This window comes from Megalops cyprinoides, chromosome 12 (assembly GCF_013368585.1).
Source record: "Megalops cyprinoides isolate fMegCyp1 chromosome 12, fMegCyp1.pri, whole genome shotgun sequence".
Classification (NCBI taxonomy): Eukaryota; Metazoa; Chordata; class Actinopteri; order Elopiformes; family Megalopidae; genus Megalops; species Megalops cyprinoides.
In genome coordinates this window covers 17,117,878-17,132,164 of record NC_050594.1, presented here as the reverse complement: position 1 = coordinate 17,132,164, position 14,287 = coordinate 17,117,878, and the positions used below count along the sequence as shown (strand labels likewise).

Sequence of the window (14,287 nt, the reverse complement as noted above, 5' to 3'; positions counted from 1 at the left end):
TTTCATAAAGTTAAGCCAATTTAGCTAAATGCTGGTGTTATAAATATTGTTATAAACATGTATTGTCTTTCAAATCATAATCCAAAAGTTGTGCTGACCTTCACAATAGCTGAAAAATGATCTGACGCATTCAATTAAATCATGTAATGGTGAAATGATGCATTTCGTAAACAGTTCATGAACTGTTCTGTAATCTCATTCCAAGTAGTTTACTGCACCTGTTTGGGTTCTGTGTGTGGAGTCATTTACCATTGAGCAATAGCCTTTGCTTTCAATGTCCTTGTAAGCTGAAAATAAATTAATAAAAGACATGAAAACCCATTTCTCCTTTAGCAGAGTCTCTGAAACAGAAAGATATGACATGAGGAGTGACTATCTGCATGCTCTGGCACATCTGATCAAAATAAAGTCAGACCTGAAAGAGCAGAGGGCTACCTGAGGTAGCACCTTTCCTCCCTTCAAGCCTCTGAGGAAAATAAAGGTGCAGAGCACCACCAACACATTAGAATCATCTTAGATTAGAGCGAAGTCACCCATCACTGTCCAAGATGTTTACAAAACTCCTTCAGACAAGACCTGGCAGGACGTGGGGTTCATAATGAGAAACAAAGCGAGGAGAAGTCTTGAAATGCACTAGGCCCAGTCAGTGTGCCTCAAAACATTTTCCATGAAATAATGGAGGCTTCCAGAGAACTGAAACACCAGCCACATGCTGCCATGTCCTCACACATGGATCACATTATGCTGTGCAGTCGTGTTCCTCCAGCTTGCTTCCATTGTACCTCCTCTGTTTGTAACTGGCAAAAATAGAAGTGGAGGGCTGTAACGAATGTAACTTAGTTTTCAGTAAGTGATGAAAAAAAGAATGATGAGCTAGACACACATGCATACGCATACAAACACACACACACATGTGTGTGTGTGCGCACACTATATGTGCATACATACAAATGCATGCACAAACACATACATTTCCACTGAAATATCCAAACACTCACACTGAGTCCAGAGAGATTCAAAGAGATTGCCTGTGTTCATACTGTACATACCTTCACATTGTCATCAATGCACTCATTCACACACCACACACACACACACACAAACAGACAGCTACACACTCATTTTCCTTACAGTGAAATGGATACGACAGTTTAGAGACAGGTGCATACAGTAGTTTTGCTTTGATTTGATTAGCAAATATCAATGTATATTTACTGAGCACTTGAGACAAATTGACACAAACACTTTGAGTCAGGTGAGGTCTGGCACAAAACTGACCTGGGTTTAAACCTGCAGCCTCTCAGCTCATCTGCCATGATTGGTTTGAGATTGACAGAACACTGCAGCTATATGATGGCCTTATTTAAATTCTTCTCATGGAAACTTCTAAAAACATGTGGTCCTTTTCCTGAGTCCATCAAGAGCCCTGGGGGTCCCTGTCCAACTACTTCATTAACCTTCCTGTCAATTACAACACTCACACAGAAACATACATCACGTCCATTAATCTAATCATGAACAATAATATTTTAGTTAATAACCTGAAGCGTCCCATAGCAGTCATGAGTTCATCCTCTGGCACTGTTTAAATATTGGTAGGAGAAACAACAACTTTCGTCTTTATTAGTTATTACAGCGCTATTATTATTGTTATAAAAAAGAAGTTGGCACAGTAATATTAGAAGGCCAGGGTTGCTCTGGGTTTGAGTGCATATTTGAGTTACCTCACCAAGCTGTGATCCACCCAGTTCATCTTTTTTTCTCTCTTTTCTGTACCATAAATTGGCCCTGCAAGAACCTTTTTTACTCAAATATATGGCTAAAACAAATTGATTTTATTATAAAGGAAATTCTCTAATGAACATATGTAGGTTTCTGTATCCTTTATCTTTTTGTGTTTGTGTGATTAGATATGACAAGCTAAGGAAATAAAAAGCAAATTAATTGCACAGCAATGCAAGGGAGATTTAAGAATTTGTGCTTTTTGTGCATGAGAAAAATTCTCTAACTTGAATGGGTCACTGGCCTTGTGGCGTGGGGAATAAATTTAGTCATCTGGTATGCTGTCATCTTGGCACACACAGGTGCAAGATTAAGCCAAGACAAGATCCCCATGTTTAAAGGTATGCATACGCTTACAGACTCATACAAGCCTCTGGTCGTACAATTAATTAAGGGATCAACATGAGAACATGACTCATCGCAATATCATTGGCCGATCAATCAGCTTTCTGGTCATATTTAATGAGATTTTTCACGAAAGGGTAGGAAAGGGTGAATAAAAATAAATATATAATATATATAATAAAAAGATTTTCTGATAAAAATAAACAAATAAATGAATGTTATTTATGTCACGGATCAACAGATCCAAGTTCTGTTGAGAACAGTGAAAGTTGACTGCATTAGGTGTTTGACATTTTGCAAATATGTTTTTTGTCTGCTTATCAATTTTGCAACTCTGACAAAACTGCCCTGCTTCAACCATCTACTTCGGGCACCTCACTTCACTGAGAATACCGAACCTCTGTGTGACAATTCACTTAGCAATTCTTATTTCATGCTTTACTGGTTGAGCAGATATTCTACCACACACATTTACACACTTGTTCTTTACAGTTACAGTGTTCATTACTGCGCACACACACACACACACACACTACATTTATTTAGCAGGCTCTCTTATCCAGGAGACACACACACAGTATTGTGCAGTACAGTGCTCTCTCCTGTAGAGGAGTAGCAACCTTGAGTTATTATATATAGTGTTAAAAAATTAGATTTTGGAAAAAGTTTTACCTTTGTTTTAACCTGTGTATAAGTGGGAAAATAGAAATAAATAAAATAAATCACTAGTGTGTGACTGAAACTGTTTCAGCTGAACTTGTTGAACTGCTGCACAATTTGATTTTAAGCCAGCAGCAAAAAAAATAATAATAAATTTAAAAAATTGCTAGGCATGCATATAATAATGCAATTGGGAAATACTTGAAGTGATTGAAAATAAATTGTATTGGTTGATTTTTGTTCTGCTTGTAAAGGTGTTGCTGGTAGGAGAAAGCTGCCCTACTAATACAAACCACTGGGGGCACCATGCTCAAATCTGTTCATATGCGAGACTTTATCAGCCAGTTGCTTAAATTGATAACATGATTACATGTTGTGATCAATAACACAGCTTCACTATCCCAGACAAAACAAATCTCTTCTACAAAGGATATGTTGACAGCAAGGTTTGGAAGGTTTTTTTTTTTTTTAACAATGCACATGGTACTAATATTTGTTTAGTGCGCACAATTGCCTGGGGAAACTGTAAGCAGCATTTCACAAACCAAACAGACTCAATACATGTACTGTTTGATCTGCAACAGAGATGGGGTGAAAGTTGGCCTGGAACATGCAGCGCATTGATTCTCTTCCCAACGGGCTCCTTGTCCTGGGCCAGACGATCTGAAGTCTCAGCCTTGATATGTAAGTGAATGAAATTTCATGGATTTCTTCACTGCCAATATAAAACTGACTTGTATGTTGCAGTACAAATAGTCTGGTACCAGTATAACACAACGTCAAGGGAGCTGTACTTGTAAAGATAAGAATGCAGGTTTGTTTCCCAGCCATGGTAGGGCTTCTGCATCTATAAGTAAAGGAACTTGACCTGGACAGCGTTAGTAAATCTCCTGTGTTTAAAGCAAAAATATAAGTTTAAGAGTTTCTGCAAATAATAATAAAAAATGGTCATAAAAATATTTACATAAGCAGAACTGAGTGTGAGATTCGTCTAGCAGTCATAGCAAGCGTTCACAATGGCTCTCTACTCTATGGATCTGTTGTCAGATAGGAGAATATTAGGAAAGGTAGAGATGGAAGAAAAAAAAACCGCTTACCCTCGAGGAAAACCGCCTGTCATTGTTTAGCAGAACACGGGGAGGCGGGAATAAAGCTGTGACGTGAACTGCAAGCAAACCGTTTCTTTTAAGTCCGCCTTGTTCTCACTTTCGGAAGAAATATTTGGTGGATACTACATGATCAAAATTTAAATAAGGACAGGAGCGTTGTGCAACGGTTTAACGGATTTTCTCGCAACCACAAACTACATCTTCAAATCCCTTGGTAGAGCAGTGTTGTACTTTTAAGCAAGGTACTTAAACTGAATTGGTTTAGTAAATGTCCTACTGTTAAAACTGGTAAAATGCAGTTCCCTCCCCTGGATAACAGTCTCTGCTAAGCAATTAAGAAATGTAACAATCTACTTGATTCCGCAACGTTAACATGTTTTCGTTTCATTCTGAAATGAAGTGCCTTAGACAAAACCAACACTGCCTCAAGGCAATCAGTAGTTAATGATTAACCAATTTGCGCATTGTTTCAGTCCATCTTAACCTAATTCGATCCCCCTAAACTGTCCAAACTGGTTTTGTATGAATCCCAGTGTAGGTGTGCTTTCAAATATATTGACGCGCCGAGCCTAAGTGTCTGTGTGCGTTAAATGTTAATAAAATAATTATGTTAAGATAGCCTACATAATTCGTCTGTAAACACAGGTTCTGGGGTATAAGCAGGCGGTAAACGGCGAAACAGTCCTATGTGGAATGAAAGCTACGGGCACGCAGTGACTGCTTCTACCAAATTCATTTTTTTTTTTTTTTTACAATTTGTTTACCCTATCCCGCCATAAAATGTAACTTGTGTCTCACTTGTGTTTTTAATATGCAGTCTTAGAATACTTGATGTGCTTTTGAGACAGACATTGTTGATTAATTCCGAGGTCACCGCTCTTGAACTTGGCTGGGTGATGCAACATCGGCAAGCCCGGACAAAATTTTCTCATAAAATAAACATCACAGACTGTGACATTATCCTCATTCTACACGTGATCACCCTAATACAGACACAGGCTTGAGCGCAATTCACAGTTCTGGCAAAAGTAGCCCACCTGTAGGCCTCTAAATATCAGATTAGTGTATGCGATTAAGAGTGGCAGAAGTACTTGCAAAATAAACATGAACATTACTACCAATCGGACATAGCATTTCCAATATTGTATCGCTTTGATCCATATTATTGTTATCACAGAATAGTAAGCGCTGCATACAAACTCAACGTAGAGTACATTTTAACATGTTTAATAACCGTACCCCATTAAAGTATTTGCGATTACAAGATTTTTTTTCAATTAAATTTTACGAACAAGTGCGAGAAATTCCCAGAGTAATGTAACTGAACCCCATATGTCCAGCAGGTGGCACGTTTTGTACATTCTAGCACTGCAGCGAGGCAAAGTGTGAACCTAATCCCTGAGTAAACCGTGCAACTGACTGCAAAGTGCTTGTAAAAGAATTGACAATGAATTGCTGCAAATGTAATAAAACTAACAATAATAAAATCAAGAGGACCAAATAATAATAATAATAATAATAATAATAATAATAATAATAAAGTGTACTTGTGGACTTTGTCTTTTGGGAAAAGTGAACTTATTGTCGAAGAATCTTGTCCTTACACATCATACATAATTTTAAAAAACCAACCACACAAAAGCATTGTGCGATTTAGCTATTGTATATTCTAAAAATGTGCAACCTTTCACAGCGTGGCTCTCAATACTTCCCTGCGTCTCTTTTTTCGGCTATAAAGGGGCTCTTTTCCTAGTAATGCAAAATTAAACACATGCTTGAAATCTGTCTTCATTTTAACAAGGGTGACAAATTGAATAATGGTTTTAGAGGCTTTAATACGCGTACGCCATTTCTTTTCCTCCTGTTTCCAAATGAAAGTGGCAGTTGTGTATTTACCTTAATTACTGTAAAGCGAAGTTTGATTTGTTAGCCTTCCACCCCGTACAGGAGCCTATTTCTAACAGGAAAACCTGGAGATGTAGAGGAATGTTCTTTTAAGGGAATGCACTTAAATTCGCCTTTTGGAATGTACCTAGTTTATTTCTTTTAGTTTTCGCACTCAAGATTTACAGTTTATCGTGATACAAAACCGATAATAAGAGCAATTAATAAAAAGCGTGGGAGACTTGACAACTGCCTGAAGTTCAAATTTTTAGTACATTTTATGGTATAATAATAATAATAATAATAATAATAATAATAATAATATGTATTGGTCACACGTGGAGAGCAGGTCGTAAATAGTGTGCGGATACTCTGAGCCTTTGACAAATCTAAACAGTTAAAAAATATTTAAAATGTGTGTTGTTAATCCAGTCAACAAAAAGTATTAACTGTGCTCTGTGAGGTGTTTTTTTTTTTGTTTCTAAAAATTCTAAATGAAGTTTCCAGTGTATTATCTCACACATTTTCTGAGATACACGTATAAACGTGCGAATATGATGAGTAAAACATACATATTTACTGACTGACGCGTTTCAATGACCTAAACACGTCAACATAACTATAATTGCATGTTCCATCACATTATTTTATACATATAAATACACAAATAAAGAATCATTGATTCATTTGAAGTGTTTATTTGAAAACTAACAGACTATATCAGCCAAGCTGTCATTTTATGTACAAGCTACACTGCAGTTCAGTGCCCCGGTATTTTCTCTCCGTTACATTAGTTACTTAAAATAATATAGTTTGCCTCAGTAAAGCAAAGCAAGTCTTTTCGTTCGGGGACTTACAAACCAATGTTAACTTGGGTTTACAGTAAAGCGCTCCTTTTTTGGATGGGGGCTGGCGATGTGATGCGCATGTGCAAGTAGAAGGGTTTGGTTGCAATAAAGAGGCGGTTTGAGCCGAGACCGCAGGACAGTGTTTGTAGGCGTTTCATTCGAATCACTAAACTGGGGCCAGAATACCTCTGTAAAATAACTGATAACTACATGCGATTACGCCGTCATCGTAAACTTTATGTACAAACCAAATCAGTTTAATGAGATTCGAACTTTCTGTCAACTACAAGCGACATTTCGAATACTTTAATATTGACAAAAAACTTAAGAACTCCTGAAAGAAGACAGCATCCAGCCCGACTGGACCCGATCGCCGCAGACTTGGTAAATATTATTCCGGGAGGTTTTTAAACTATGCCTTAACTTTGTGAAGTTGCGAGGACACTTTTAAAAGCTTCTTTTCGTGTCTTCAAGTGAAGAAGACGAATGCTCTTACTTGCCAGGCTCTGCTGTAGCGATCTTTTAATGGACTGGTCTCCGCAAGGAGCTGTCCCATTGCTTTCTACGTCTCTTCAAACAAGCTAATTGCTTGGGTCACGCTATGCTGTATAATTTATTCAATTTCAAATTATATGTTCGGCATTGTTGTTTTGTTGTAGTCGGTCTATGATTGGCTTTTCTTAGAGATCATAATGTAAGCGCACAGACTACAAGCCGTTGAAAACTGTACGTTGATTTCGAAGATGCGCAAGTGATCAAACAGGTGTTATTTCCGAGCAGCAGTGACAATCCAAAGAGACACTTGTGGTCGGATATGTGCGTCGCTTGGTTTAATAGTCTATACAGAGCATTAAATTCGAGTACAATAAACCGAAAGTTCAATGTATAGTTGCGCAACGCGTTACGCTACGAAAAGAAAGATGTGTGCTATTTAAAACATGACCTATGTTATGTGCTTCGTTAACGTAAGGTTAGAGAGAAAATAAATACATTCCCAGGCTATGCTGACATTTATTTTATTTTATTTTATTTTATTTTATTTTTTTCAAACTTGGTGAGCACGATTTGTTTTTATTTCTATTTTACGAAAAAGCCAGGCCCCAAAGCAATGTGTGTTCTCTTATTTAAGTAGACCAGATCATGTGTTATATTTTCTCTTTAACGTCTAAGATAAATGTTAGAATTATATTTTCTAATTAATGTTATTGCCTCTAGAATATCGCGTAACACCGTAATAATAATGCGTATAATATGTACTGGTTTTATTTCCTGAGCTATTCAAGATAACGCCAGATCTCATATGTAGGTATTTTCTGCTAACGTTTTGCAACAAATTATGTTTTCGCTACAATAATGTAAAAGGATCTAAGAGATACTGGTAGCATAACATAACTAGGTCATGTGTTGTGATTATTAAAAATAACGCTTCCATTGCTATTCGTTTACCTTGAAGATGTTGTGAGTGAAACTATGAACATGGTGTTTAAAACTGAACAACTTGTCCAGATACTTATTTTATAGGCCTATAACACACACTTTTATATATTTTCCCAATATCAGTACCGAATGATTATCATCAAGTATTTCGTGTATTTATCTGCATGTTAGTACACATGTAAATGTATAATAATAATAATAATAATAATAACATAGACGTACTTTCACAGTGTTAGGGAAGTTTACAGTCAATCAAATCCCAAGGAACGAAGCCGTGTGATTTACAACACATAATTCTGACAACTGACTCCTCCGCTTCACAATGTTTTTGTCTGAGAAGGGTACCTTTCAACAGCCAATAACATTTAATTACTATTACATGCAGGGTGAACAACTGCCTAATTACAACAAAGATTACACAGTCAGATATGGAAACGAAAAGATAGGTTAGGATATACTTTGCTCATTGTGTAAACAATCATCTTTATCTTTTAAACGGATCCCCTGTGGGTCATTGGCGGTAATACTACATAGATTTCCTGGCGACAACATATGAGATATTTGCCCTCTGTAAAATGAGATTTTTTTAGCACATATGCTGAATACAAGTTTTTTTTTTTAATCTACTAGACCTATTATTTTCATTTTTAACGGACGCCCGTAATGTTTCTTTGCTGCTTACAAAATCTTGCACTTCATTCATTGTGACTATCAGTGGTTATTGGTGGTAATACATACGGATCTCATTTGCGGCTATGCATGTTTATATTATGTGCATAGTGTGCCAACAATTGATCATTGCCTACTTTATAGTATTTTGTGGCCATTTCTTGTCGACTCTGTTTTACTTTTAAACAAATAATAATAATAATAATAATAATAATAAAACACTATACATGACGGAAAGGAAAAACAACGTGGTAAGGAACACTGCAGTTGGTCTCAGAGTGTGAAATTAATAAATAGATATTGCGAGCAAATTGCGCTTTATAATTCAGCTTGATTTCGCAAAAGTTAATTTAGGAGCCTGTTTCCCACGTTACTCAGTCCCAGCGCAGTTAGTGGCCTTATTTCGCTGCGGTCAAATGCCCATATCTTAACACACTGACACAGACATGCGCATAGGCGATAATTGCTGCACAATTGACTAAAGGTTCTGTATTAACATAAAACAGGGGCGGAATTTCACTCGCAATACACATCACCTAAGGAGATCCCTACATTGAGAAGGTAGTCTAATTTTCTGTTTGTGTATTGGGACTGTTTCACATCAGAAGGATGTAAAAACTGGACAATCTATCTATCTATTTTACTGGAATTTAAAAAGTGTGGGCGCATTCAGCGTTCTAATAATGACACTAACGGTAGTGTACGTTTTGTAATATAAGCATGTCACAAAATGTTACATTCCATTGCAAGCGTCTAACACTGGGATATTTGGTTTAAAAAAGAAGATTAATTTCACAGGGAACAGAAGATGCTTTGCATTGGACAATCATGTTTTTTTTTCTTTATTTCAAATGTATGTTCTCACAACACTGAAAACGACAAGTGCCCCCTTCCTGTCAGAGGGCATTGTCTCGGTTAGATCAAGGCCGTTCGGGGCGGTAGAAATCCAAAGTGATCTATCAGCTCTTTCATCACCTATAGCTCTGGTAAATTTGTGGGCAGAAAAGCCGCCCTGAGACTGATCCTTTTCGGCGTTTGGAGAACAAAACGGAGACTCTGGTGTGAGTTTTCTTACCAGCATCAATGCAAAATCTCACCAATTAGCAAACAACTTCTTGAAAAAATGTCACTTGCGGTTAGTGCGGATCACTAACCGTATGGGGTTGGAATTCCATAAGATATCATGACCCAGTTTGTAACGTTCACCTTCTTTTTGATATAACTCTCGTTTTCTTCTGTGTGAGGAGAGGATACCTCATAATTTTAGCGTGGTTTATATACATTCTCACGCCTGAATTTGGTTTCATCACACATACTTTCGCTTTCTTAACACGGACTGAGTCAGCGTGTACAAAGGTTAGGGATAACTAAAAGCATGTCTTGATCCTTGGCCTCCCCTCTCCCCACTCTAGCAATGTACACGGCATGTTTGACATCAAAGGGTTAAGTATACGAGACGGCCCGGCAGTAACTGCTGATCTCCTCTAATGACCTAGTAAGTAAAAGTCAATTACTTCTGCGTCATGATCAGAAAGTAGAAATCCCCGGGGGACCTTTGAGCTCTAGCAGTTCTAATTAGTACTATTTCAGTTTTTATTTACAGCGAAAACTTTCCCCGCCTCCAATGTACCTGGACTTTTATGCTTTACGGAACAGTTGGGTAGCTAGCTGTGCTAAAATAAAGTGACGTAATCAGATCAGTCATGCATTTTTTTTGGAGTAAGTGCGCATTTAACATAAAATGCATACCCCCAGCCTGGATGCGAATTTGTTCCAGAACCTGAACACTATGTTTAATTCAGACAGTGCGGTTGGGAGGAAGGGGAGGACAACCTCCATTTCTATGTAGACAGGATGTTTTAGAAATAAATAATAATATTATGACCGATAACTAACACATGCTGCGAAAATAATATGTTCTACAGACTAGGACAGATTGGGATTAAAACTAATTGCAAATTTAAGTATTAAAGTAATTACATCAAATAAGCACACTGCATGGTAGAACCTTAATGCCAGTAATGAGGCGTCAGTTCGTTCGTTTTTCCAATATTGTTATCCGTCTTGGAACAAGGATATTTTTCAGGCGCCAAAAAGTTCAGTTATGCTGGGGAAAAAAAAAAACTGAAGACATCATTTCATGGATGTAACTGTGATGTGTCATTCAGACTGATTCCACGAAACAAAGAGGTATTTGTGCATTGTATTTCTTCTTATCAAACCTGATTCGACAGTTCAGAAAGGTATTTTGTCTGGTGAATAGTTTCTTTCTGTGTACCTGCTCTAAATGCCCGGGAGCGCGTTTTGTGGAGACGGAGAACGCCCACACCAAACATGCGCTTGCGCTCGACAGGCTTGTGAATGCTGCTGCTCGCACCTTCTGTCATACGCCAGACGCGGACCAGTATGTGTGTGTGTGTGTGTGTGAGCGAGCGAGCGCGCGCGGGGGGGGGGTGAACACGTTCCAGTGGCCTTGAGGTTTGAGTATACATATATATCACACTCTTATGACTAACAACTCTGACAAAGGGTCTCTTCTCAGAAATATCGTTGCCTTTTGTCCATGTGAAAACGAGGCACATTTATATTCCTCACCCGTAATCCCTGGGTAATGAGACCTCTTAAAAGATCAAAAACAGTTAGTCAATTGAGGCAGGAATAAAGCTTGACTGTTTGTGTATTGACTGTGAACCTTCTAAGGAAGGCTGTGTAATTAATACGTTTTGAAGGAAGGAACAATAATGTTAAAGGAACAAACTTACAGTAGCAGTATGAAACAAATAAAATACATTTAAAATGCAGCTAGAGCATCTGATTATTATGATTATCATTTCTAATACTACTGCTGTTATCACATCTCAATGGATTATTTTTGTGTTTTCTTTTTCTTCAGAGGGACAACCATTGGCAATCCTTTTTCACAAGCAGAGGTGATCAGCAATGGGAAGCAAGACTCTTGCGGCACCAGTTCCCCTCCATCCTTCATTACAGCTCGCCAACTACTCCCTGCTGCAAGCCTCCAATGGCTTCCAGCTGCCCTCAGATCACATCCCCAACATCTACAGCTTCAGCGCGCTCCACGCCGTGCACCTGCACCAGTGGACATTGGGCTACCCGCCCATTGCCCTGCCCCGCTGCACTTTCTCAAAGCTGCCAGGTCTGATGGATGCCCGTTTCCCCCTGCCCTCCATCCTACCTCCGCTCTTCCCCAGCATCATCCAGCCCAAGCAGGATTCTGCCGGACTGCAAGCCAAGAGCAAGCCCAGGTTCGACTTTGCCAACCTGGCCGTGGCGGCCACCCAGGAGGACCCCCTGAAGGCGGAGGACCTGAGCTCGCCACCAGCCATCAGCTCCTTGCTGGACGTCACCAAGCTGTCGCCCGAGAGGAAGCCCAGCCGCGGCAGGCTGCCCTCCAAAACCAAGAAGGAGTTTGTCTGCAAGTTCTGCGGGAGGCACTTTACAAAGTCCTATAACCTGCTTATCCACGAGCGGACACACACAGACGAGCGGCCGTACACCTGTGACATCTGCCACAAGGCTTTTAGGAGGCAGGACCACCTCAGAGACCACAGGTAGGCTGGCTGGCTGTGGCCTGTGTGCCTTTCCTTTGTGCTTTGCGTAAAACGTAGCGCAAAACTTTCGACACTTCTTTTGCTTGTTTTTTTTCCCCGTCTTTTATGACACGAGGCAAATGTTGATAAGATGTGTGTGAGCTGACATGTGCCTCTCTTTGTTGTTGCTGTTTTTGCAGGTACATCCATTCCAAAGAAAAGCCCTTCAAATGTCAGGAATGTGGGAAAGGATTTTGTCAGTCGCGGACGCTGGCAGTCCACAAAACCCTGCACATGCAGGTCAAAGAACTAAAACCGCCAAAGATAAAGTAATAGCCAAGATGTGTGGATGACAAGAGTGACATGGGGACACTGGAAAAATGGGACCAAACAACCCAAAAAAAAGGACAGGAGAAGGGAACATTGTTGCCTCTGAGTGCCTTAACAGCAGTTTAGAAGAAAATGCATATGGCCTAGAAAGGAAAACTGTTGCACCACCAGCAAGGGGAATGAACAGTGTACAGGAAATCTACCATTTCGCCTGCCAGCAACCAAATGTTTTCTCATGAGACCGATATTTCATAGAGATAAGAAGTTTTGGACTTAAAACTGTTATTGACACTCAATGAACGGAGTGCCTTGGACTGAAAAAAGCGTTTTTTAAGCATTAACATCTTCTTGTTGGGATGCACAGAGACTTCAGCAAGCATGTCAGATCTGTGCTTTATGTCCTGCACCGTGGACAACAGAAACAAGCTGCAGAATGGATGTATGGGATGTGATTCAGGCATTGTGGATGTGACACTCTGGCATTTTGATCTGAACATCACGATACTGATATTCGAGTCTTGTGCAGCCTTTATAATCTCTAAAATGACAACAGCCATGGCAGAATAAGTTTTTTCTTACTTTAAAGCTCACATTCCAATGTTTTTTGTACAGATTTCTTTTATGTAACTGTTATTTGGCACTTTACTCTGATTATTGAATATTTACATATATCACTGGATTCCTTAAACTTATTTTTTAAATAAATAGTCATTTTCTAAACAATTCTCTTTGTGATCACTTACTGCAGTTTTGTTTTCCTCACAAAAGATATAACATGTATAGCATGCCAGAGTTTATGATTCAAACAGATGAATATGATTTTCAGATTTGCTTTAATGTTTGAATCATACCCCTCCCTCTTTTCAACCCTTTCAGAAGCCCTTTCCATCTCTGATGTGGAGGGTTCAAAGTATGGGATGGTTTGCAAAAGTATACAACTATGAATGCATGAGCAAGCAAGTGCATGTATAAACACAAACACATGCAGCCATATATATATATATATATATATATATATATATATATATATGTGTATAGTGTTTTTATTCATCAAAAATATTGCATTATGAAAAGGTATGTTTCTTCACAGGGACACTAAGGAAGTGGACACTATGTGAAGTGACCATTCGGTCTGACCAGAAACATCAGACATGTTTATTGGGAGCATGAAAGGAGAGGTAAATGCACATTAACAGAGACGTTAGCGTATCACTTGACTCATACCTTTGAAGTGCAAGGCACATGTGGAGCAGGGGGAGGTGCCCTCAGATGATAGCACCCATAGCAGGAGTGTGCTCTGTAGACGCTATTTGATCAGTGAATATCGATTGCTCATTTATAGTGTCTCTCAGGTTCAGGTTTGTTAAGATCTCCTGGGGCCTAAGTCTGTCCTGGTATAACTTTTAAACTGCCTTTAGTTTGATCCAAAAAGTACGCCAGTCTTACTGTTTTGATCAGCCAAGCAACATTTCTGTTTTCATCTCAGTTACATTTCAGTCTAAAATCTGGAAAAAAAAACTGTTGTAAGTGTGGTAAAGAGTAGCACATCCATAAATGTGTTATTAATATACCCCTTTGTTTTTCCCATTGTTTAAAACTCCTCTCTCTGACTTCAACAAATTTTCACCAGGCCCACTGGGGCATTCAGGTGCTGATAAGTACACTGTGGAAT

At 38.8% G+C, this 14,287-nt stretch overlaps 1 protein-coding gene across 1 annotated transcript; it reads left to right on the top strand.

The window, feature by feature from the left end:
* The first annotated feature begins 6,782 nt into the window (after positions 1–6,782).
* osr1 (odd-skipped related transcription factor 1) lies at positions 6,783–13,248 on the top strand. The gene is made up of 3 exons (XM_036542777.1): positions 6,783–7,012; positions 11,628–12,306; positions 12,486–13,248. The coding sequence occupies exons 2-3, from the start codon at positions 11,675–11,677 to the stop codon at positions 12,616–12,618; spliced, it is 765 nt and encodes a 254-aa protein (XP_036398670.1). The 5' UTR covers positions 6,783–7,012; positions 11,628–11,674; the 3' UTR covers positions 12,619–13,248.
* Positions 13,249–14,287: the final 1,039 nt, after the last annotated feature.

Excerpts from the sequence above, each read along its gene's own strand:
- osr1 (XM_036542777.1), top strand. The coding sequence starts at position 11,675 with ATGGGAAGCAAGACTCTTGCGGCACCAGTTCCCCTCCATCCTTCATTA. Across the intron at positions 12,307-12,485 it reads GACCACCTCAGAGACCACAG|GTACATCCATTCCAAAGAAA; the intron begins GTAGGCTGGCTG and ends CTGTTTTTGCAG.